The sequence below is a fragment of the Mus caroli genome, chromosome 1 (genome assembly GCF_900094665.2).
Source record: "Mus caroli chromosome 1, CAROLI_EIJ_v1.1, whole genome shotgun sequence".
Taxonomy (NCBI): domain Eukaryota; kingdom Metazoa; phylum Chordata; class Mammalia; order Rodentia; family Muridae; genus Mus; species Mus caroli.
Genome location: NC_034570.1, coordinates 40,764,756 through 40,790,319, shown reverse-complemented (window position 1 = coordinate 40,790,319; position 25,564 = coordinate 40,764,756). Strand labels below are relative to the sequence as shown.

Here is a 25,564-nt window from a genome sequence, read left to right as displayed (position 1 = left end):
GATTGCTCTTTCTAATTTGTTGAAGAATTGAGTTGGAATTTTGATGGGGATTGCATTGAATCTGTAGATTGCTTTTGGCAAGATAGCCATTTTTTACAATATTGATCCTGCCAATCCATGAGCATGGGAGATCTTTCCATCTTCTGAGATCTTCTTTGATTTCTTTCTTCAGAGACTTGAAGTTCTTCTCATGCAGATCTTTCACTTCCTTAGTTAGAGTCACGCCAAGGTATTTTATATTATTTGTGACTATTGTGAAGGGTGTTGTTCCCTAATTTCTTTATCAGTCTGTTTATCCTTTGTGTAGAGAAAGGCCACTGATTTGTTTGAGTTTATTTTATGTCCAGCTACTGCACTGAAGCTGTTTGTCAGGTTTAGGAGTTCTCTGGTGGAATTTTTAGGGTCACTATATATATACTATCATATCATCTGCAAAAAGTGATATTTTGACTTTTTTTTTCCAATTTGTATCCCCTTGATCTCCTTTTGTTGTCTAATTGCTCTGGCTAGGACTTCAAGTACTATATTGACTAGGTAAGGAGAAAGTAGGCAGGATTTTCTGGCTTTCATAGTCTCTGGTGAGAAGTCTGATGTAATTCTAATAGATCTGTCTTGACCTTTTTCCCTAACTGCTTTTAATATTGTATCCTTTTTTTTTTAAGTGCACTTGTTGTTCTGATTAGTATGTGTTGGGAGAAATTTCTTTTCTGGTCCAGTCTATTTGGAGTTCTGTAGGTTTCTTGTATGTTCATGGGCATCTCTTTCTTTAGGTTAGGGAAGTTTTCTTCTATAATTTTGTTGAAGATATTTACTGGCCCTTTAATTTGAAAATCTTCATTCCCATCTATACCTATTATCCTTAGGTTTGGTCTTCTCATTGTATCCTGGATTTCCTGGATGTTTTGAGTTAGGATCTTTTTGCATTTTGCATTTTCTTAGATTGTTGTGTCCATGTTCTCTATGGAATCTTCTGCACCTGAGATTCTCTCTTCCATCTCTTGTATTCTGTTGCTGATGCTTGCATCTATGGCTTCTGATTTCTTTCCTAGAGTTTCTATCTCCAGAGTTGTCTCCCTTTGTGATTTCTTTATTGTTTCTTTATTCTTCCATTTTTAGATCCTGGATGGTTTTGTTCAATTCTTTCACCTGTTTGGTTGTGTTTTACTGTAAATCTCTAAGGGATTTTTGTGTTTTCTCTTTAAGGGCTTCTAGCTGTTTACCTCTGCTTTCCTGTATTTCCTTCTTAAAGTCATCAAACATCATCATGAGAAGTGACTTTAGATCCATGTCTTCTTTTTCTGGTGTGATGGTGTATCCAGGACTTGCTATGGTGGGAGAGTTTGGTTCTGATGATGCCAAGTAACCTTGGTTTCTGTTGCTGCTGTTCTTATGCTTGCCTTCTCCCATCTGATTATCTCAAGTGCTTGCTGACCTCAATATGTCTGATTGGAGCCTGTCCTTGGTATAATCCCGGTTGATTCAGGACTCCTCAGAGCCCAGCTTTCTCTGTGATCCTGTGATTCCTGGCTCCTGTGAACCTGAGATTCTGGGTGTATCAGAGTTCTTGGCAGTCAAGCTTCCTCTGAGACCCTGAGATGCTGTTGTGACCAAGCTCCTGTTATCCTGGGATACTGGAATCCCAAGATCCTGGGTTTGTTACAGCACCTGGAAGTGGTGTCTCCTCTGAGGACCATGGAGCTGTCTGGTCTGTTTAAAACCAAGGCATACCAGTACCGTTCAGAAGGAACCTGAGCCTCTGGTCAGGCAGCGCTCCAGTGTCCTTGCTCCTGCTGTCACAGGCCAATCACAATTGGTTTGGAACAGATGTTGTCTTCCACTCACCAGTGATCCTAAGATCGTGTGGTGAGTCCTCTGGGGATCATGTGAGCATCCGCCAATTCTCGCCCAAGGAGATATATTTTTTTTAAATGACCTTAACTTGTGTGACTTGGTAAAAAACTAAACAGAACTTCATCATTAAATGGCATGTGCCTATATTTTAGAAAACCATTAAGTTTGTATATGAGAAGCTATTGCTTTGTATTTTTCATTGTATATATTTTAACCACCTCCTTCTCTTTTCTGCCTTCTTACTCAATCCTTTCTTACACACTGTCCTTCCCTTCTTAGAAACTCTTGAGACCTGCACGCCCTCCCTCTCTTGTGGCGTTTCAGCCCAGGTCCTGACTCACCTGCTGACCTGTTCCGCCCACCTACTCCTTTGTTCTAGAACAACTGAATGCTGCTTTCACAATAATAACTGTTATTCTTTTCTGAGCATCTAAGATGCTCCACATATAAAACACAGTACTTATTTTACTTCTTTAATGTCATTGGCCTTCTTTTGCTATAGTGATTTTTGAAATTTACCTTGCATCAAAATCACCTAAACCTTCTTAAAATACCTGTTTCTGGATTACACAATGGTGGGGCAGAGAAATTGTATTTTGTAGTTAATGCTGACACTGTGTATAGAATCCTGCTTGCGGGGGCATTTTTCTACTACTTCATAGCAGCCAACATGTAAACTTAGGAGATCCCAGGACATGATGGGGGCTCAAAGTTTTGAGAACCGGAACCCTTCTCCAAGACTTGTGATCATAATCAACAGCAACTGCATGGTCATGGGAAGAGACTAGGAAAAGGGAGAGGCCTACTTGGAAATGATTTTCTTGGCTAGGAGAGTTGCTTCGACGATGGTTCCTAAGTATTTCCAGGAACAGACAGTCGTTACTTGGAATGGTTTCTCGATGGTCCTGAACTGCCTCCTCACAACTGAGGCACTCAAGTTGCTCAGGGAAGCCCTGCCTCACCAGAACTGAAGAGCTCGAGATGCTCAGGGAAGCTGGGAGGGCCTTACCTGTGCTGAGGGCTAAAGTTGATTTGAACTCCTGGGAAACCCCTGAGCCAGTTAAAGCTGTCCTAGGGTCTCCCTCATGCAGGTTATGCCTTAGGCCGAGTGTGCATGGTCTGCAACTGGGGCGACCTCTGTACATGTTGCCTGATGGCCACAGCCTAGCAGTTGATCCCATGAGAACAAATGCTCTAACCTCTCTCTCTAGATCTCAGCTCAGCCCCATACTGTCTCTGCTACTGTGCATTTGCTTATAAGGGAAACAACAGAAATCCTGGCGTGTCATGGGCCAGTGCTAGGCTGCGGCCCCTCTGGAATCCTATTATGCAACAAACATTTACTGAACATCAATTATGAGGCACACAGCATGCTGGAGGATGAGACCACAGATAGAGGGAAAACGGCAAAAATCCCACATGCTTGCCAATGTGGTGTAAGATGTTGGCAGTACCAAAAGGAACATCCATCCAGATGCCTGTGGAGTGACTTTTAAAATAGGGTGCAAAAATAAGAGCTACCCATGCAAACAATTGCTGAAATCGATCTTCTGGGACAGGGTGTTGTTCTTTAAAGTTTGATAAACAAATCACTCCATCGAACCCAAGGAATGTGGGCACAAAACAAGTACATAAAATTGGGTGAGATGCAGGGTGGAATTTTGAGTTTATCCCACATAACTGAAGGTCAGGTGCAGGGTGATGACTGCGGAGTGCTGTGAAATTTGAGGTGGGCTATTGATAACAAACACATTATGGGGTTGCAATGTGCTGAAAATGTTAGGGTGATCCTTGAGTTTCTATAAGGGTGTCAAAACAAGATTAAGTTCAGCTGTAAACACAATTCACCTTAAAGAATCAGAGAAACAGAAATATCAGATACATCTTTTAGGTATCAGGAGTAGATTAAAATGGCAGCTGGGATGAGGCATACAAATTTATATAAGTTTAAAGTAACTTAAGCCAGAGGAGTGGTTGAAATCACCAAGGAAGAACATATTGTTGATATCTTGTACGGAAACCTATGATATTTAACATTTAAAGGTCAGTTGGAGGAAAATCAGAGCTTTGTAATAGGACTGACAGAGGGAAGGAGAGAAGAGGAGGGCCAGAGCAGGTTAGGGGCAGCCTAAGATAAAGAAGGGATAGGAGAGTTTCAACTGTCCTAAGCCAGGGATGTTTCATGAATAAGGGGAGGACATGGCCAACTGTTTTAGTTGCTGCTGCCAGGTCAGGGGAAATTTAAGGTTAACTCCCCTGATTTTTACACTGAGCAATAAAATTCTTAGTGGCTAGGGAAGAACTTAGGCTCATGTGTAAAACTTAATTTACCAGGAACTCAGGCAGAAGGCGGCCTTTGTCAGGTTAGTCTGTCAGTCTCCTAACAATTCTTTACTAAAAATAAAAGGATCAGAAGTGTCTGCCCTAGATATAGATAGATCCAAACAGTAATGTTACAAGGTGGTTACTAGCTCAGGAGAGTGGGGGTGATACTGAACTGCGGTGAGCTGAGACGGGTGTAGGCAAGAGCTCGTCAGATTGCTATCAGTTTGATACACAATACAGTGAGTAGCAGAGACACTTTTGATAGGTAGATGACCATTTCTGGTTTTAGGGGGAAGGAAGAAAATGGTGTAACTACGGATAAGCTGGAAGTTCTGATGCAAATACACAGCAGGTTGTAGTTCTAATACTAATTCTGCTGGCATCTTTGCTCTTGGATTCTTTCACTCACAACTTTGAGAAATAAATTTGTCTAAGAGTTCTGATGCTGTGAAGAAGGCATAGGTCTTGGGCTAACTAATCTTTCTGTGAATGGCTAAAAATGGGACAAGTAGATTTGGGGGAGGGGTAGAAGTAGAATTAGAGTTGTAGAATCTTCAAAGCCCAAATCAAGGTTCCTGGCAATAATAACAATTGAATTATGTGTAGGTATGCTGCTATGAAGACCTTGGGGAAGCAACCTGCCCATGGTCTTACACTGATATTAGTCCCTCTACCCCTGTATTTCTCTGAACATTACCTGGGTATTCTATAATCTAACTCAATCTTGACACTGTCTATTAGGAGTCAGTGTCAAGTCTCAGGTTTAAAACCTCAGTCCTAAAAGACTAGCACTTCAAGTGCTTAGTTCAAGTCAGGACCTCAGCTCCTTCTCTCCAGCCATTTATGAACTCAACGCTCACAACCCCTCTCCCTAGTGTCAACAGTGTGCTTATAGAACTCAGGAATTTACACTCAAAAGGATTTAACACAAGAACAACCAGATAGAAGAAATGCACAGGGCAAGGTACTAGGGTGGGCAAATGACCTTGCATGCCCTCTGTGCAATTTGGTCCTAAAAGCCCTTTCCTGCATTTGCAAACTGGAAGTCATCAAGGCTTCGAAGAGCTGGATAATGCTGCATCTCCACCCCACTTCACCTCACTTCTCAGGTGAAGCTTCTAAAAAGGCCAACTGAAACCCTGTATTTTCTGGTCTTTCTTTGAATGATCTCAAGGCTGAGACTATCTATGAAACCCCTGTCTTTTCAAATGGAGCTCTGATGAGAAAAGTAAAATTAACACAATGAACTCTGAAACTACTACACCCACAGTGAGGCAGCAGCTGTTTATTTTGAGGTAACCGTCACAAAGTACAGGGTAGAATAATCTTGTTATGATGTAATCTTGAGAGAGGTTTTCTAAGATAGGATTTGGAGCCTTCCACACTTATCAGATGCCTTCTCATTAGATTTTTCCAGTTTTGCAATTCTAGATCCAAACTGTATGGCTCGTTTTGGCAGAAGGGCAGAGGCTGGGAGACCAAGTTCCATAGCTGCAAGTCGTAAAATAAGCTTCTCACCAACTCCACGGGGCAGAGTGAGGTCTACCTTTTCCCAAACTGGCAGAGAATTTAGGAAAGACACAACATTTTCATCCAGGAAAGGAAATCTAAAATTGATCAAAATAAAAAAATAGTGATTGTTATTAAAAATAGTCTGTTTATGACCATTTAAACATTTTAATGGCCAAAATATAACTACATTAAAAAAGTAGCTAACTACTAACTTTATTGCAACAATTCTCAAGTTTTTTCAGAGTATCTTTGTGCATGTCCCCAGTATGTTCACGAAATGATCATGAATTTATGTCTGCTTTGAGTATGTCTGCAGAAACTGAACTCTGAGTAATGATCTGCCCTTTTGTTTGTTTACTTTTCTATAAACTTAGGGGTTTTCTCTTTTTTGGTTTTGTTTGTAATATCATCCCATCCTTACCTTGTACCCATAAAATGCAATATAGTTATACTGTACTCTTATAAAAACATTCTCATCTGAGTATATATAACATTATAATAATTTCGTATGATGCCTTTGGAATTAACTACTTCATCAGACAAAGTACTCTCCTCCTTCATCTACCTGATGATGAATTAAATTTCTTTTTTCCTATCCTTCAACCCTTGACCATTTCTCGTTACATTCTGAAGAAGGAGAACAGCTTACGTACTATGTAAGATAGTATTACTTATTTAAAATAGGATTAAGAAGTAGAGCAGCATTACCAATGTCATCTGGAATAGCATTGGCACCACAGGAACACTTGGGTAAAATAGGATTAAGAAGTAGAGCAGNATTACCAATNTCATCTGGAATAGCATTGGCACCACAGGAACACTTGGGTAAAATAGGTTTAAGAAGTAGAGCAGAATTACCAATGTCATCTGGAGTAGCATTGACACCACAGGAACACTTGGGTAAAATAGGATTAAGAAGTAGAGCAGCATTACCAATGTCATCTGGAGTAGCATTGGCACCACAGGAACACTTGGGTAAAGGCAGTCATAGTCAACAGAAAGGGCAAAGCCATGCAATAAAGGTTGGGGAGGATTCTCAGACACACAAAGAGGGAAGCACGTGTACAACGATGCCCCTGTCTTCACGAGGCTTACATGATCTCCTCCTTCTTGCCTACTGAATCCTTTTAACAAATGCCATTTATTAGCTAAATAGTTTCACTCATTTTTATTTTTGAGGCAGGGTCTTGCTATGAAGCCCAAACTGGCCTTGAACTCATGACTTTCCCAACTCTGTCTGATGAATGTAAACTACTATACTCAGGTTGATAGTTCAACTCTTCATTCCATCACATCTTCCTTTATCCTTAATATTTAAATTAAAAATGCTACACTTAAGTATGTCTTTATTATAAGTATGTTTTAGGTAAAAATAAACCCAAGATTTTAAAAGCATATATGAGAGTGCCTGGGTCTCTGAAGATTTTATACCCCCTATAATAGTGTTAAATCGTGTTTAAAAATTAAAAAAAAAAAGAACTCACTCAATAGACAGAAATCCAGGACTGGGACCTCCACCGATCACTACAGTAGTCATGCCTACACAGACAAAACCAAACGTTTAAACTGCCTGTGCTTGGCACTTTAACTGTCCTGTTTTCCTTGTGGTCCTAAAAAGAACGACCCATTCCATCACTTCAGAACATGACTGCAAAGTTGCTTATGAGGAATCAATGGCTTCCTGGCTCCATCAGCTTTGCTCTTGACCACGTTTATAAAGAGACAGCGTGCCTGCTCTCCTGCTTTGCTGGAACCAATCTCCAAGGGAAAGGGAATGTAAAACCTCCTTTGTAATTTTCTTAAAAAGCATTCAGTAATGAGTTACCTTGCTTCCTTTCCATGATCACCAATAACTCTGTCATCACGACCAAGGTTTCTAGAAGAAATTCGACCCAATTCCATTGCTATTTCCTCGTTCAATCCTTCTAGGCCAAGAGACTGAAAGCGGGCACGATGCCGGGAATAACCTGCCAACTGTTCATCTGCACCAATCCCAGTAAGAATCACCTATAGAAGAGTAAAGAAAGCCAGAGACACGACAAGAGGATAAAGAAAACAAGTTGTGTTTTTCTTATGCAGGCTAAAGAGTTATAGTCCTAACATTTTAGGAGGAAAACTGTGAGTCAGAAAACAGTAAAACAAACAAATACACTGTACTAGAAAGTGTAACTATAGTACTGTATATTCATAAACCTTAAATGTTGAAAGCTTCAGTCAAAATTAGGTCTCATAAATTCTGAGCAACAGTCCTGGATCATACCTTTGCACTGCTCTTGTAAGATGTCACAGCATCTTGGGTCACCAACCAACCGATTCCTCTAGAAGCAAACCACACAGCACAGCCAATGCTATCATCCAGAACTGTGTCCAATGGCTGAACTAAGTGACATATTCGAGCTCTTCTTAGTTTTTGTAGTTCTTCAAGAGAAACATTTATTTCCACAAAATTCCAAGTTCGAGAAGGGTTGACAGACTGTAGTTCCTTTAGTCCTGCTTTTCCTGTGACTCGGTCTGGTACCTCAGCCTCACCTGGCCCCTCATCCGCAGCAGTACTCTGAGAGGACTCTTCAGAAGGGATCTCATGGTGGTTCTGCTGTTTTCTTTCTGTGTTAGGAATAGGTAGCCCTGTCTTTTGTTTAGGCACAAAAGCCACATTCAGAAGATCAATTGGCTCATCTAAAGGAATATGACGATCGGCAAGGGCTGCAATCACCATAGAATCAACACCTCCAGAAAACAGGATTGCAATGTTTGCTTTCGAATCACAAGTTTTTAAAACTTCCTTTGATGCCAGATTTTCTTCCCTAGCTAAACATAAGATGCGTCTCTTGACTGAAACATTGAGGATGGCAATGAACTGCTGAACTATTTTTTTCGTGTGTTCATCTGTAAGAAATATCTCAAGTGTCTCTCTTGTACCTGGAATGCTGGAATTGTTTCTACATTGGATTTCCAATGGAATCTCGGGCAGCTTCTTATTTAAGGGAACGACAGGTTTTGAGAGGTACAGGTTGGCTTCATTTATTACCACTGATACAAACTCTGGCAATTCGGCTGGAGTCTGAGTCAGGTCATTACCACATTCTTCGGCGATATTCTCCTTAGAAATGTATCTCCAAGGATATAATTTTAAGATCACAGATCTGGAAACAGCAGCAGAATTGAGATCAATTTGGAAAATTCCAGATGCTGGAACTTCTTGCCACTGGTCTGCAACTCCAGATACCTGGGCACCAACTGACGAAAGGCAGAAACTCTTGCCCAGATTACTAAACTGCCAAAGCAAGCTACGCCGACCAAAAAAGTCCCTACCAAACCATAAGTGATGGCTAGAGGCCTGATAATAGATAAACGACCATGGACCTTGCACTTTAGAGAAGAGCAGCAAAATTTCAGACTCATTCTTACAGGCAGAAAGGCTATTGAACATAACCTGGGTGTCATTTTCTTCTGCTTCAACCTTCACTCCATTAAAAACTTCTCCATTCCATAAGAACACATTGCCATGTTCATCTTCTACAGGTTGGATAGTCAAAACACCTCTTAAATGAAGAACATGACCAGAAAATAAACACTGATAGTTAACAGCAGATTTTAACAACTGCCTGCTACTACTGGGGCCCCGCCGTCTAAGATTCCGCAGCAAATCCTCTTTTAAATCTTTACTGAAGTGTTCAACAGAGAAGCTTACAGAACAGCAAATGCCACACATGGTTATGTGAAGTCAGGCTGACTGTGTCTTGACTTTGGTTGTCTCTGAGTTTTCTAATGCTTGGTATTCTTTTTTTAGTTCGTCTAATGTATCTGTTAGGAGGAAGTGAGAAAAAATATTGAAGTGAAAGTTCGAAAATATTTATCTATTATTTCATGGACAAAACAGGCTACTTCTCAAGATTAAACCATATGAGATTCACTGTGCAAATGCCAGCAATAATTCACAATGCTTTAGTGACAAACAATGCTGATATTTTGGTAGTATTTTCTTTCCACTGAATACATACTTTGTCCAATCACTTGGCTAAACACCTTAGATATATAATTTTTAAATACTTCAAGACCTTAGAGCAGTATTTCTCAACCTTCCTAATGCTGCGACCCTTTAATACAGTTCCTCCTGTTGTGGTGACCCCAACCAAAAAATTATTTCATTGCTACTTCATAACTGTAATTTTACTACTGTTATGACTTGTAATATAAATATCTGACATGCAAGATATCTGATATGTGACGCCCCAAGAGGGTACTGACCCACAGGTTGAGAACTGCTGCCTTAGATGTTCAAAGTATTAGCCCTGAAAGTCACTGTACAATGATTTTTCATATTTCTGTCAAGCTCTTAAAATATACATGACTACTTTACTTAATAACTAAAGTGGATATGTCTTAAAGTTATATTTTTTAATTCCTTGAGAATTTCATACTTGTTTATGATATATTTTGATCACGGCCACTTTCTATTTCTCGATCCATATCTCCTTCTACTGGGGAGGGGACTATGTGCCACTAGCAACAATGGCATTGAATGGCAGTTAGTACAGAGAACCACAACTGGTGCAGTGTGGACCATCAGTGACTGTGGAGTGCTCAACTCTAAACTGGACATCTGTATCACACCCAAAGCTCACAGATAAAAGAGGAGACAGGAAGACCATCATAACAAGAGACTGGGAGGACGGCTACAAGACCGTGTCTTCCAGACATGATGGGGTTGTTATGAACATGAACTCTCTGCAGCTATGGCTGCCTGCCCAAGACCAAGCCAATCCAAATCCCAGCCCAAGCCCTACCGGAAGAGTCTTTTTAAAACTGTAGAACATCTGCAAGGTGGTTGTGGTGCAGCGCATGCCTTTAATCTCAGCACTTGAGAGGAAGAGGCAGGCATATCTCTGAGTTCAAGACCAACCTGATCCATAGACTGAGTTTCAGGACAGCCAAGGCTACACAGAGAAACTGTCTTGAAGGACTCCCCCTGCCACCCCCTCCCCCCAAAAAACAAAACCAAAACCAAAAAACCAAAAACCAATAAACAACCCACTGTACATTTCTTTGGAAGTCTAACTGGAAAACAGACCACTGTACTAAATCGACACACACATTTATTCAGATAGGGCTTAACTGAGGCACCATTATGAATCCCCACAAAAAGCTTACAAAAGGTTTTCTGTAGCATTCCATATATAACTCTGAAAACAAAAACCAAGACGACCACCACTTACTTTTACTTTCAGAAAAGATTTTTGTTCGATCTTCAAGAAAGAATATGTTGCTATTCTGTTGCTGCTTGTATACTCTCTGCAAACGTAATTGACAATATCAGAGTATGACTTGCATAGTGAGGCTGAACAGTATCCTGTTATCATTTATTCTTGAACTTCAGGAATATTCAGAACAGTAATTACCACAGAGAAACAAAGTCACTGAATACTACGCCACCCAGAACTGGTTGTTTGCTTAGCATGTATCATCACACCACACACTTTCAGTAACAAAAGCTATCATAGCCACAGGTTTATAATTTACTTCATAAATGAAGACCTTTTCTGACCATGTGGGTACAACACTATAGTTCTTTGCTGGTCTCAAGCTTCAGACACTTACTGTATCGTCACTACAGGTGCTGATGAGCGCCTCTGCGTGTAAACACACATGCACCCTCACAACTGCTTACACACCAGTTACTCAGAAGTGTCAAACAGCATTTACACATTTTGACAGTTTGATCTCCAAAAATTTGTATTAATTTGCCTTAACATCTAATATTTCCCAAATGACAATATCAGAAATGTCAAGAATGTCAGTCATTACATAATCGCAGCTGATTTATGAACACATTCATAAAAAAAGGCATTAAACGGGTTAAGTATTTAGAATATTAAAGTTTCCTGTGAAAAACTTCATTCTTTTTTGTTAAAATATAATAAAGATTTTTTTTTTATCTCTGAGATCTATTGACATATACAGGAAAAACAAATTTAAAACATGCAAAACCAAACTAGGATACCACGTTAGTTTTTAAATTATGATCTTTGAATTTTGTAATGTTAGCATAAATGATCAAAATCATAATTTTAATGTACTATACTATTCAGATTTCCACAGCAACTCACCCGATTCTTCTTCAGATTAGAAAGTTCATCCACAATAACTTTCTGTTCTTTAATCTATTAAAGTAAAGAAAAATAATCTAAAGTGGAAGTTTTCAAAGTATGTTTAGTGAGAACATTTTAAGTCACTGCTTTAAAACTAAAGATGGGGTTGGGGGCTATAATGGACTGCCTGTCTAAATGGACACTGAACAAATCACCAGCACTCAGTCTGGAATCAGTAGAAGACAGCTTGAGAAGGAGAAGCATAGGCTTGCCAGGGGCCAGTCACCACAGCCCACATCATTAACCAGGGTGAGACACTGCCTACCCAAATTAATACCAATCTTTTAAGCCGGGCAGTGGTGGTGCATGCCTTTAATCTCAGCACTTGAGGGGCAGAGGCAGGCAGATTTCTGAGTTCGAGGCCAGCCTGGTCTACAGAGTAAGTTCTGTGACAGCCAGGGCTACATAGAGAAACCCTGTTTTGGAAAAACCAAAAACCAACCGACCAAACAAAAGAACCAAAAACAAACAAACAAAACCTCTCCCCAAAACAACAACAACAACAAAAACCCCCCAAAACCCCAAGTCCTTTAGTTTTATAAGGTCTTGCTGTAGACTAAAAGAGAGAAATAAAATGAATGTGAGTTCTTCTCTTTACCAACAACCAATGGTTTTATGATGTATGCACTAGATGACAGGCAGACATTTGGATAAAACAAATGAAATGGTGCTATGGTACTGAATGCCCTACCTGCACTGATACATGATTTCCACCACTGTATCATTCTATTTCAAGTATTAAGGACTGCATATTGCTGGTATCGTTAAGCTAGGCAAATAGTCTAAGTACTGAGAGCTGTACTAATAACCTACGAAGCCATATTGAGTACACTTTCCTGGAGATTCAAGTCTGCTTGCAGAGTTTTTATGCTCATTACAGGAATGACAGGTGTCACTTTAGGTGACACCACAGTACACTGTGGTACAGCGGGAATTAGGCAATATACCGAAGATATCATATAGGACAGAAAAAATACAGAATTTAGGAATGTTTAATATCTGCAAAGACTATACCCACACCCCTCCACTCTACACGTTTAAAGATTTTCGTCTGTAACTGGAAGTTAAGATTAGTTCCGGTATGGGGTGCCTCCCTGAAATCCTGGTTATTAGGCAAGAGAATTATTCAAGTAATACCTAAGCAACAATATCTGAGGCTGGCCGGAGTTATTTATGAAACCCTATCCTAAAGGAATAGAAAAAAATAATTTGCTAGGGTGCTCCTTTCCCTTGTTGAATAATAAAGAGATGACCAAACAGATGTTTTTAGGATCACTTAAAGTTGAGAATGTTATTTTAAGGTAACAGGCAGCTGAGAAAATCGGCTAAGAAGCTTTTGCCTCAGTCTGGAAGAACAGGTAGACTTCTAAACTTTTATGATGGACGTCATGGATGGCGCCCAGGCGGGTGCGTGGCTAACTGGATGAAGCACAGCCACAGAGCAACAGATCTGTGTGTGACTGAGTAACACATCTGTTTGTCACTATTTTTTCAGGGGACACGCCTCCATCGTCGCAAACCTGCAGGATGGAGGGGAATCAGCTGCTGGTGCTGAGAATGCAAGGCGGAGGCTACAGGGCACAGCGGGGCCCGCCGCCCACCACCCTTCCCCGGCGTCCCACGGCACCTTGCTGCTAAGGGCCTCGGCGTGCGCAGTCGATGTGTGTGGGGGCCCCGGCGCGGCGCGGCCATCGGCGTGCACCCCACTGCTGGGCATCGCCACGCCGTGCCGCACGCCAAGAACCCAGACTGAGGAAGGAACAGCGGCCAGCAGCCCGGGCCGGAAGCCTGGGTTCCACTCAGAAATCCGCCCCTTCCGGCACCCCGACCAATGGAGTGCGCACACTCACGCCTGCGCAGTGGCAAGCGCGCCCGGAGTGGGTTGTGAAAAGTCGAATCAAGAGTTGTGCTCCATTGCTAACTGGTTTTCTGCTAAATGTAGGTGTGGCTTGGCTGCAGAATCTATGAATGGTCTGTATCGCCCCCTAGTGGATCCTATGTAAAAATAAATCACTATAATTTAATACTCTTTAATTTGGTTTTCTTCTCCTCCCCCTCCTCCTCCCCTCCCCCTCCCTCTTCTTCTCCTTCTTCTTCTTCTTCTTCTTCTTCTTCTTCTTCTTCTTCTTCTTCTTCTTCTTCTTCTTCTTCTTCTTCTTCTTCTTCTTCTTCTTCNCTCCTCCTCCTCCTCCTCCTCTTCTTCTTCAGATTTACTTATTTTATGTATATGAGTTCACTGTCTCTGTCTTAAAACACACCAGATGCAGATTTCAGGTGCAGAGGATACCATAGAAAACATTGAAACAACAGTCAAAGAAAATGCAAATTGCAAAAAGCTCCTAACCCAAAATATCCAGAAAATCCAGGACACAACGACAAGAACAAATCTAAGGATAACAGGTATAGAAGAGAGTGAAGATTCCCAACTTAAAGGGTCAGTAAATATCCTCAACAAAATTAAACAAGAAAACTTTCCTAACCTAAAGAATTTGATGCCCATGAACATACAAGAAGCCTACAGAACTCCAAATTAATTGGACCAGAAAAGAAATTCCTCCCATTACATAATAATCAAAACACCAAATGTACTAAACAAAAAAAGAATATTAAAAGCAGTAAGGGAAAAAGGTGAAGTAACATGCAAAGTCATACCTATCAGAATTACACCAGACTTCTCAGCAGAGACTATGAAAGCTAGAAGATCCTGGGCGGATGTCATACAGACCCTAAGAGAACACAAATGGCAGCTCCGACTATTATATACAGCAACACCCTCAATTACTATAGATGGAGGAACAGAAGGAACAAGATCTAATTCATTCTATGAAGCCACAATAATGCTGATACTAAAACCACACAAAGACCCAACAAAGAAAGAGAACTTCACACCAATTTCCTTGATGAATATAAATGCAAAAATACTCAATAAAATTCTTGCCAATTGAATCCAAGAACACATCACAGCCTTCATTCACCACGATCAAGGAGGCTTCATCCCAGGGATGCAGGGATGGTTCACAGAAATCCATCAATTTAATCTACTACATAAACAAACTCAAAAAAAAAAAGCACATGATCATTTCATTAGATGCTGCAAAAAGATTTGACAAAGTTCAACACTTTTTTGTGTTAAAAATCTTGGAAAGATCAGGAATTCAAGGCCCATACCTAAACATAAAAGCAATATACTTTAAACCAGTAGCCAACATCTAAATGGAGAGAAACTTGAAGCAATCCCACTAAAATCAGGGACTAGAAAATGTTGCCCACTCTCTTTATATCCAATATAGTACTTGAAGTTCTAGCTAGAGAAATTAGACAACAAAAAGAGGTTAAAGGGATACAAATTGGGAAGGAAGAGGTCAAATTATCACGATTTGCAGATGATATGATCGTATACTTAAGTGACCCCAAAAAATTCCACCAGGAAACCCCTGCAGCTGATAAATAACTTCAGCAAAGTGGCTGGATATAATGTTAACTAAAACAAATCAGTAGCCTTCCTATACTCAAAGGATAAACAGGCTGAGAAAGAAATTAGGGAAGTGACACACTTCACAATAGTCACAAATAATATAAAATATCTTGGTGTGACTCTAACCAAACAAGTGATCTGTATGACAAAAAACTTTAAGTCTCTGAAGAAAGAAATAGAAGAAGACCTCAGAAGATGGAAAGATCTCCCATGCTCATGGATTGGCAGGATTAATATAGTAAAAATCGCCATCTGAAAGCAGTCTACAGATTCAATGCAATCCCCATCAAAACTCCAACTCAATTCTTCATAGAGTTAGAAAGAGCAATTCTCAAATTCATCTGGAATAAGAAAAATCCCAGGATATCAAAGACTATTCTCAACAATAAAAGAACTTCTGAGGGAATAAGCATCCCTGACCTCAAGCTATACTACAGAGCAACAGTTATTAAAAAAAAAAAAAAAAAAACAACNAAAAAAACACAAAACAAAAACAAACCTGCATGGTACTGGTACAGTGACAGGCAGGTAGATCAATGGAATAGAATTAAAGACCCAGAAATGAACCCATATACCTATGGTCACTTGATCTTTGACAAAAGGACTAAAATAATATAGTGGAAAAAAGACAGCATTTTCAACAAATGGTGCTGGCTCAACTGGAGGATAGCACGCATAAGAATACAAACAGAACCATTCTTATCTCTTTGTACAAAGCTCAAGTCCAAGTGGATCAAGGACCTCTATATAAAACCAGATACTCTGAAACTGATAGAAAAGAAATTTGGGAAGAGCCTCCTGCACATGGGCACAAGGAAAAATTTCCTGAACAGAATACTGATAGTTTATGCACCAAGATCAAGAACTGACAAATGGGATGCCATAAAATTACAAAGCTTTTGTCAGGCAAAGGACGTCATCAATAGGACAACACAGCAACCAGCAAATTGGGAAAAGATCTTTACCAACCCTACATCTGATAGAGGACTAATATTCAATATATACTAAGAATTCAAGAAATTAGACTCCAGAGAACCAACTAACCCTATTAAAAATGGAGTACAGAGCTAAACAAAGAATTTTCAACTGAGGAATACGACATGACTGAGAAGCACCTATAGAAATGTTCAACATCCTTATTCATCAGGGAAATTCAAATTAAAACAACCCCGAGATTCCACCTCACACCAGTCAGAATGGTAAAGATCAGAAGCTCAGGTGACAGCAGATGCTGGCGAGGATGTGGAGAAAGAGGAATGCTCCTCCACTGCTGGTGGAATTGCAATCTGGTTCAACCACTCTGGAAATCAGTTTGGTGGTTCCTCAGAAAATTAGACATAGTACTACCGGAGAACCCAGCTATCCCATTGGGCATATACCCAAAAGATGCTCTAACATGTAATAAGGACACATACTCCACTATGTTCATAGCAGCCTTATATATAATAGCCAGAATCTGGAAAGGACCCACATGTCCGTCAACAGAGGATGGATACAGAAAATGTGGTACACTTACACAATGGAATACTACTGAGCTACTAAAAATGATGAATTCATGAAATTCTTAGACAAATGGATGGAACTAGAAATTATCATCCTGAGTGAGGTAACCCAATCACAAAATAACACACCTGGTATACATTCACTGTTAAGTGGATATTAGCCCAGAAGCTTGGAATACCAAGATACAATACACAAACCACATGAAGCTCAAGAAGAAAGAAGACCAAAGTGTGGATACTTCTGTACTTCTTAGACAGGGGAACAAAATACCCATGGGAGGAGATACAGAGACAAAATGTGGAGCAGAAACTGAATGAGAGACCATCCAAAGCCTGCCCCACCTGGCGAACCATCCCATGTACAGTTACCAAACCCAGATACTATTTTGGATGCCAACAAGTGCTTGCTGACAGAAGCCTGATAAAGCTGTTTCCTGGGAGGCTCTGTCAGTGCCTGACAAATATGGAGGTGGATGCTCTCAGCCAACCATTGGACTGAGCACAAGGTCCCCAATGGAGGAGCTAGAGCAAGGACCCAACGACCTGAAGGAGCTTGCAACCCCATAGGAGGATCAACTATATGAACCAATCAGTACCCCCAGATCTCCCAGGGTCTAAACCACCAACTACAGGGTATACATGGAGGGATTCACGTCTCCAGCTGCATATATAGCAGAGGATGGCCTTGTTAAACATCAATGGGAGGAGAGGCCCTTGTTCCTGAGAAGGCTCGATGCCCTAGTGTATGGAAATGCCAGGACAGGGAAGCAGGAGTGGGTGGGCTGGTGAGCAGTGGGAGGAGGATGGGATAAGGGAGTTTTCATAGGGGAAACCAGGAGAGGGGATAACATTTGAAATGTAAATAAAGAAAACATCTAATAAAAAATTAAAATAAAAATATGAACCGTATATTTAATATAAACATATCTAATTCCTGAATTTAAAAGGCAAATAGACCAGGATAAGATGAAGTCAAATAATGTCCTTCACTTCAGCTCATTTTATATCCCAAAACATTTGTTTCATTATGTACTCCATGTAAAAGTCACTAATAGTGTCTTCTAGGAGTGTTTTTACATGCTTTAACACTGCCTTCATAATCCATATTAATTTTATTCTAATAGCATATCACAGTTCAGATTTGACATATATACATGTCTTAATCGCCACATATTTCAGTGGTAAATGTGCTGGTTTTACAGTTGTAGGCATACAAGTTTAAAATAACACAAGAATGTCTGTCCTTGCTGTGTGAAATCTGGTCAAGCCTGGAATTAATCTTTGAGAAAGCACATCAGGGAGATAGCATGTTGTCTGCCTTGTTTTGTAAACTGGTGAACTGGATTTCACAGTCTATGGGAACGGTTCCTTTTCTGGAATGAATGGCGTGCTTCTGCTGGAGTGTTTTGCAAAACCAGGACACTTGGCATTGTATATGCTGTTCAGATTTCATATGCATCACCTGTCTCATTCTCTAAAAGCTTGGAAGGAGAAACTATTTGGAAAATGAAGGAAAGATGGGAGGAAGAAAGGAAAGGAAAGGGAAGGAAAGGAAAGGAAAGGGCAGCGGAGGGAAAGAGAGGAAAGGAGAGAGGGAGGGAGGGAGGAGTAGACGGGGGAAGTGCGGATGAGAGGAAAGCAGAGAATGGGGTAAATGGAGGAAGAAGACAGCTCTGAATTGTCAGTGCCTCTTAGGCTAGTAGGTAATGATTTATGGTGTTAAGTGAGCTTTCAAACAGAAGGTTTGCTATTGAATACAATGCTAATTTAAGCTCCAAAGCACATTTTGAAACATCATGTTCCAGAACCCCTTAGACTGTGGACTTATTTACAAATGGCACAGACCTAACCGCCCGATGAACGATAAAGTCCATGACATCATAAGGCTGTCCGGAAAATCCTGTAGTCGGCTTCCTGCATGTCGTGTTCAGTACTGAAAAGAATGTGATATAAATGTGAATATAATTCAACTCATATTTTAAATTTGTAAGTGAGGCCTTTTTGCATGTTAAGAGATGTTCTTTGTTGAAGTTTGCCTGTATGTGTTAAATATCTTATTTATTCACACACACACACACACACACACACACACACACACACACACACAACACACACACGAATCCAGAAGTTAGGTCCTCTGGAACTGGAGTTACAAGCAGTTTTGAATTACCCAGTGTGGGCCTGGGAAACAAACTTGGTTCTTCTGCAAGTGCTATTAACCTTTGAGCCATTCATTGTTCTAGCCTTTTTTGTATGTGCATGTTTTTTTGTTTTTTGATTTTTGATTTTTGGGGTTTTTTTTTGTTTTGTTTTGTTTTTTTGAGACAGGGTTTCTCTTTATAGCCCTGGCTGTCGTGGAACTTGCTCTGTAGACCAGGCTGGCCTCAAACTCAGAAATCTCCCTGCCTCTGCCTCCTAAGTGCTGGGATTAAAGGCAGGCATCACCACTGCCAGACTCTGTGCATGTTTTGAGACATGGTTTTATCATATAGCCCTGGCAGGCTGGCTCGGTGCTCACTATACACTAGGCTGGCCTCAAACACAGGGCTATCCTACTGCCTTTGCCTCTCCAGTGCAAAGACTGTAGGAATATGCCACTATACCTGGCCTGAGTTTGAAGCTGAGACAAAATGCTAGCTAGTAAATTTTTAGATGAATTTCTAATATGATGTTAAATAAGCGAATCTCTGGAGGGCAGGAAAGAAAGCAGAGTATATAGACAATAGGAATTTCCAGTGTAGTTTTCATGTCAGCTGAGCTAAAATTCTGGCCTGGCACATGCATTGTTATTTTTATTAGAATGTGGACCTCTTGATCCTGAGAGCCTTCCAGAGCTTCCAGCATACAATGGGTGATTGATCTGTCTCTGTGATTTCTCTTAACAGTCTATAGGCTGGAGAACTTTCCCTGCAACTTCAGGCTAGCTTTCTGTTTTTCATTCATACCCATTTTACTTAAGACATCTAATTGGGCTGATTCAAAGTGATGTGTGACTAAACTCAACATGTTTGCACTACAGTGTTCTCCCCAAGGGCTTCTTTATTGGCAGCTAACAGAGCCCCTAGCCAGATAGTGCTGGAACCTTGACTCAATACATCGTCTCTTCTCACAGTCTATCAAACATGAAACTCTTCTGAATTTCCTTAAGTACTGTAAGCTTTTGACTTTTTCTCATCTCTGCCTCCATTTAACACTTTAGACCATTGTACTTTCCCGACTATCACAACTTTTTCTTTGAGTCCACTAAGGAATCTTTGTACCCCAAATACTATGAGGACTTTTAAGTATGTAGGCCATATCATTTCAGCACCTTACTTAGTGTATCCCAGTGCTCTCAAAGTCAATTCTAAACTCTCTTTACTTGGTCCTATACTTCCCTTGTGCATTCCCACTTGCCCTTTCTCTTACAGGTTCAGGATATCTTGACTCTTTCTCTCTTTAATACACTATAAGTTCACTCTGATGAAGCCTGGCATTCATACTTTTGGGGAGGTCTCTGCAAGCACCCTGGCTGGCAGAGTAATGATCTGCATGAGGCAAGAGGAAAATCTGCTTTAGCACGATTAATTAACTGGACTAGTTAAAACTTCTAAAGTTAGATCCTAAGCAGTTTCTTTTTGACATATTTAAATGCAGTACAACTTTCCTTGTGATAATTATCACAATAAAGCTTAAGGCCTAACTACCTTGAGACTCTTTTGCAAAGTTCATGTCTTTTGGAAAGTACCTGTGACCTATTCCACAAGGATGGTTTCTATTGATTGAGAAGCAATGCTCAGGATAAATGTTTTAGGGGAAAAAGATAAACACAAGAGTCTGGAAGATTCTAGGAGGCCTGGCCCTACAGCTAGCAAAGATCACCAGGATATTAGTTACATTCATCCCCATATTTCTGAGCAGAAACAAGTATAAATTCCTTTTGTTGAAGAGAAAAGCCTGCATGTTTAACATTCCTGGCTTTGCTAGTGTGATCTGTAAGCATGAGGACCTCATGCCCTCTACACCTACTTAATTCCAATTCACTCATCAGTCTCCTCATTAATATTACTTCTTCCTATGTGTGTTTGTGAAGAAGAAGAGGTTAATCCCTTCTTCATGGTTCTATAAATTTCCATATTCCTTTGTGATCCTTATGGTGTTCATGTTTCCAATGAGTTTGGACTGTGCTGTCCATTTCATCTAGATTTTCCAGTTTTGTTGAGTATAGGCTTTTATAGTAGGATCTGATGATTTTTTGAATTTCCTCCATTTCTGTTGTTATATTTCCCTTTCATTTCTGATTTTATTAATTTATATACTGCTTCTTGACCCTTTAGTTAGCTTGGCTAGGGGTTTATCTATCGTGTTGTTCTTCAAAGAACCAGCTTTTGATTTTGCTGATTCTTTGTATTGTTTTCTTTGTTTCTATTTGATGGATGTCAGCCCTGAGTTGACTATTTCCTGCCTCCTACTCCTCTTGGGTGAGTTTGCTTCTTTTTGTTCTAGAGCTCTCAGGTGTGCTGTTAAGTTGTTAGTGTAAGATCTCTCCAGTTTCTTTACCAGGGCACTTAGTGCTATGAATTTTCCTCTTAGCACTGCTTTCATTGTGTCCCATAAGTTTGGGTATGATGTGTCAACATTTTCATTAAATTCCAGGAAGTCTTTAATTTCTTTCTTTATTTCCTCCCTGACCAAGTTATCATTGAGTAAAGAGTTGTTCAGTTTCCATGTGTATGAGGGCATTCTGTAGTTTTTGCTGTTATTGAAGACCAGCCTTAGGCCATGGTGATTTGATAGAAACTCAAACAAGCTACCAAATTCTGGAAAGTCCTCACCAATGCTGAATCTTTGCATCTGCTTCCTGAATTCAGGCATATTATCTGGGCAAATAGAACACAGAATTTAATGTAGTCGTCACTGTGGTACTTACTCATCTACTCAGCATTTGCTTTGTGAGGAGGATAGATTTCCAATTTTCAGTAGAGATTATAGTTGAGCAGCAAATTGTGAGTCATGCTGATTTGGTGAGGCTTCATTGGGTGCCCTGGTCCATAATAGTAGTTCCCAACATCCCCATTGTAGTAGTAACAGACTCTCCTCTTGGTACCCTGAGTCTGTGCCATCTTGCTCGCTGCCCAGCCCTCCCATCAGTCTCAGCCAGCTTTCTTAAGACTGGCCAATATCCTAACTCCCTTTGGACACACATAAGAAAAAGACACGGCGAAATGGCAGAAAGCGATGTCCAGAGAGTGACATTCCATTCACAAAAAGGAGGTGGGTGTTTTTAGTTATTTATAATGTGGTATATGTTTGTCATCCTTTAAGGGGGCTTGGGCAAAAGTTGGTAATGGTCTTGATTAGGGTGGAATCAAAATAAAGGAGTTAAGCTCAGATTTCTTTTTTTTTCTTTCTTCTTTTTTCTTTCTTCTATCCTTTTCTATCTCCTATCTAATGTTCAGGTGGAAAAGTTGGGGGGGGGGAGGCATGAAAAGAAAATGGGGATCTAAAAATTATATGTATATATATATGTATGCATACAAACAAACACACACACATATGAATAAAAGTGTGGATTATTGAATCTACTTTTAGACCAAAGAACACTAACAAGCCAAATATTTTTTTTCATTTCATATGGACATTGTATCTTGAAACAGATTGAGGATTCTATTTTGCAACAACCTATGTGTACCTGAGCACAGTGAATACCAAGCCTCATGACTAGGTACTTCCAAAATAAGAACCTCGTGAGACAGTATAGGATGCTTTCTTCCATTGGCCAGGGTGAATTTGGCACCATAAATCTTGCCTGCCACAGAAAAATTAGGGCCCTTGTGATGATAAAATCTATAGAGATCTCAGAGAAGTGAATGAAAAGGATCCTGTCTGAAGTATCAATACTCAAGACACTTCACCATCCTAATATCATATGTCTCTACCTACAGATCAGGTCCTACTGACATCAAAACATGTACATCTTGTGACCGAGTTTGCTCCAGGAGGAACATTATTCGATATGATAATGGACGATGGCCCACTTCGAAAAGAAGAGGCAACAAAAATATTCAGGCAGATAGTGTCGGCCATAAAATACTGCCACAATTTTGACATCATCCATAAAGACATTAAACCACAAAACATCATGGAGGATGAAGACTGACTCATGAAGCTGATGGACTTTGGCCTTGCAACAAAACAGACACCTGGCACCTTATTGCATATGAAATGTAGGACCAAGTGCTATGCTGCCCCAGAAATTTTACTAGGGGAACCATATGATGGCAAAAAGGCAGATGTGTGGAGTATGGGAGTACTGCTCTGTTTTATCACCACTGGGTATTACCCCTTCAGAAGAGGCACCATAAAAGATATTGAGGAAGATGTCATCACAATGACCTATCATATTCCAACTCATTTCTCTGGGCAACTTGAAAATCTAGTTCACCAAATGCTCACAGTTCCTCCAGAGAGAAGGGCCTCCATTGAAGACGTCGAGAGGCATCCATACATCACAAAATATGAAGTAAATATCCCAACGGTGACTGATTTAAATTACAACATCATAGATACGCTGTGTGGCATGCAGTTTGATGCCAAAGAGATTATTGAATCCCTGCACAACAAAAAATATGATGAACGGATGGGGGGCATATTTGATTCTTAAAGAACAGGTGCACAAGGGGTCTGAGCATGGATCTACCACATCACCCAAGCCTCTGGACCAGTGCCCTACGTGGCCCTCATCCCAAGAACACCCCTCTGTCTCTGGTCCTCCCCTAAAGAGAAGGGCCAGTGAGCCCAACTTAAGCTTCTTCCATATCCAGCCTTCTGGGGAGCACAGGCTTGTTGCCTTGACACTATCAGAACACAAGGTGTCCAGAAGTGTCTCCATGCCTTCCATTGCTCTACACTGTCCTGAGAAAAAAAGTAATTTCAACTTTGCACTCCATTTCAGAGCTGTGGCTGCCCCATCTGTCTGCAGCAGCATATTGGAGGATAAATTGCCTGTGCCACCTGATGAAGAGTCTGACATGGAAACATCATCTCCCCCTCAGAAAATCAGCTGCTTCAAGAGAATGAGCAAGAGAATCAGGACTTGCCTGTCATGACTCTGCTGCATCCCACTTTGTCTTTGTTTCCAAAGACAAAAAAGAAGCATACATCCTCCAAGAGAGTGGCTCCTGGAAGAGGCAGGAGGCAGAACCCGATGAAAGGGTAAGCAGGTATGGGAGGGGGCATCTCTGCTTTATATTTTATTTTCTATGTTTTTTTCCATGCAAAAGCAAGAGGAATTTATTGTTCCAGCTCACTGGGGTCATTCTGCACCTGAAGGAGAGGCAGCAACCCTGGGCAGCCCTTTGGCAAGTTTTTATACAGTTTCTAGGGACAGAATAGAGTATCAGCAACTAGACACAATATCATTGGTAGAAGAGTGCTCCCTTTAATCTGATTGGTCTTCAGGGAATGAGGTAGTAAGGGCTTAATTAGCCTTTTCCATCAGGCCTACATGTTCTCTGACCTGTCTCTTCCAGGAAGGGAGGGGTGCCTGGTGAAATTTTCCAATGGCTCTGAGCTGACCTCTTCATTTCCCCCTTTTCTTTGTGCATGCTTCAATCCTGAAGCTATTGCTGGTATTCTAATAGCTCATACTCCTGGTCTTCTATATCTAGTTCTTTTTATCTCTGCTTTAAGACCATTAGCTGTATGTACCTATGAGTTCTTTAACAAAAGTGACCAAGCAGTTCATAATGTTGGGGCCAAAAGTCAGAAGTAAAAACAAGATGATTAAGGGACGTAATAGGGAGATCAGGGTGGTGAACCAAGGAGAATTGGTTTTTTGTTTGTTTGTTTTTTTCCTTTGATTTAAGTTTTACTGCATTTTGATGAGAAAAGATACATAATTTCCATTTTAAAATTTCAAATTTATCTGAATTTGTTAACATTTAAAAACACATTTTGAGTAAATAGACTTACATCACATTCTTCTTTCCCTTTTGTATCCCAACTCCTCCCGAAGAGCCCCCCCTTCAAAACCTGTAATACCTTTCATTTTTTATCATAGTCTTTAACATTTATAAAATATTGTAACAATAAAAATGAGTATTTTATAAGTTGTTTGATGTAAAACAACAATCAATTGAGCAATCTTATGTAGATGTTTGTCTACAGCAATACTGAAAATACATATGTTTTTCTCAATATAATTTTAAATAACTCCAAATATAGTAACTGTATGATATTTTAAAATACTATATGACTATTAGTTTTTTAAATGAACATAAATAAAGTCTTTTTGTTTGTTTTGCTTTTAGTAGAGCTTAAAATCTTGGCTTACTGTGGTACAAACACAAAATAAGAACAATTTTTGGATATTGGAATTCATTGCAATAAGGCTGTAATTGAATGTCCCTCACATCACCAAAGTATTTTACCTTCATAGTAGATAAGGTAAGAGCTGACAGTTCTGCTGCACCAAAGAATGAATTGTAGGCATGATTTCTGGATACAGATTTCCTGCTACTGTCAAAGCTATTTGACTTGAGTGATTGTCATCATTCTCAGTCTGCAGGGAACAGGTTCCATTCATTTAAGAAATGATGTGTGTGTGTGTGTGTGTGTGTGTGTGTGTCTGTGTCTGTGTCTGTGTGTGTATTAAGGTGGTCTATCCATGAAGTCATTCATCAACTGTTTCAATGAACAATGGTTCTCCTTAGAGGTTGGCACAGATGTTAGGTGAGATGTTAGATTCTGATTCATTGGCTGTGATGATT

At 40.2% G+C, this 25,564-nt stretch overlaps 2 protein-coding genes and 1 pseudogene across 2 annotated transcripts; 1 reads left to right on the top strand and 2 right to left on the bottom strand.

Moving 5' to 3' along the window:
• Positions 1-5,429: 5,429 nt before the first annotated feature.
• Positions 5,430-13,681, bottom strand: Asdurf (ASNSD1 upstream reading frame). The gene is made up of 6 exons (XM_029481819.1): positions 13,465-13,681; positions 11,796-11,849; positions 10,905-10,980; positions 7,949-9,492; positions 7,514-7,695; positions 5,430-5,783 (listed from the first exon to the last, which is right to left on the bottom strand). Exons 1-4 carry the CDS (start codon positions 13,552-13,554, stop codon positions 9,413-9,415), a joined length of 300 nt encoding a protein of 99 aa, XP_029337679.1. The 5' UTR covers positions 13,555-13,681; the 3' UTR covers positions 5,430-5,783; positions 7,514-7,695; positions 7,949-9,412.
• Positions 5,430-13,687, bottom strand: Asnsd1 (asparagine synthetase domain containing 1). Its single transcript, XM_021158434.2, has 6 exons — positions 13,465-13,687; positions 11,796-11,849; positions 10,905-10,980; positions 7,949-9,492; positions 7,514-7,695; positions 5,430-5,783 (listed from the first exon to the last, which is right to left on the bottom strand). The coding sequence occupies exons 4-6, from the start codon at positions 9,398-9,400 to the stop codon at positions 5,534-5,536; spliced, it is 1,884 nt and encodes a 627-aa protein (XP_021014093.1). The 5' UTR covers positions 9,401-9,492; positions 10,905-10,980; positions 11,796-11,849; positions 13,465-13,687; the 3' UTR covers positions 5,430-5,533.
• Positions 13,688-22,510: 8,823 nt separating this feature from the next.
• Positions 22,511-24,012, top strand: LOC110295106 (annotated as a pseudogene).
• The last annotated feature ends 1,552 nt before the right edge of the window (positions 24,013-25,564 follow it).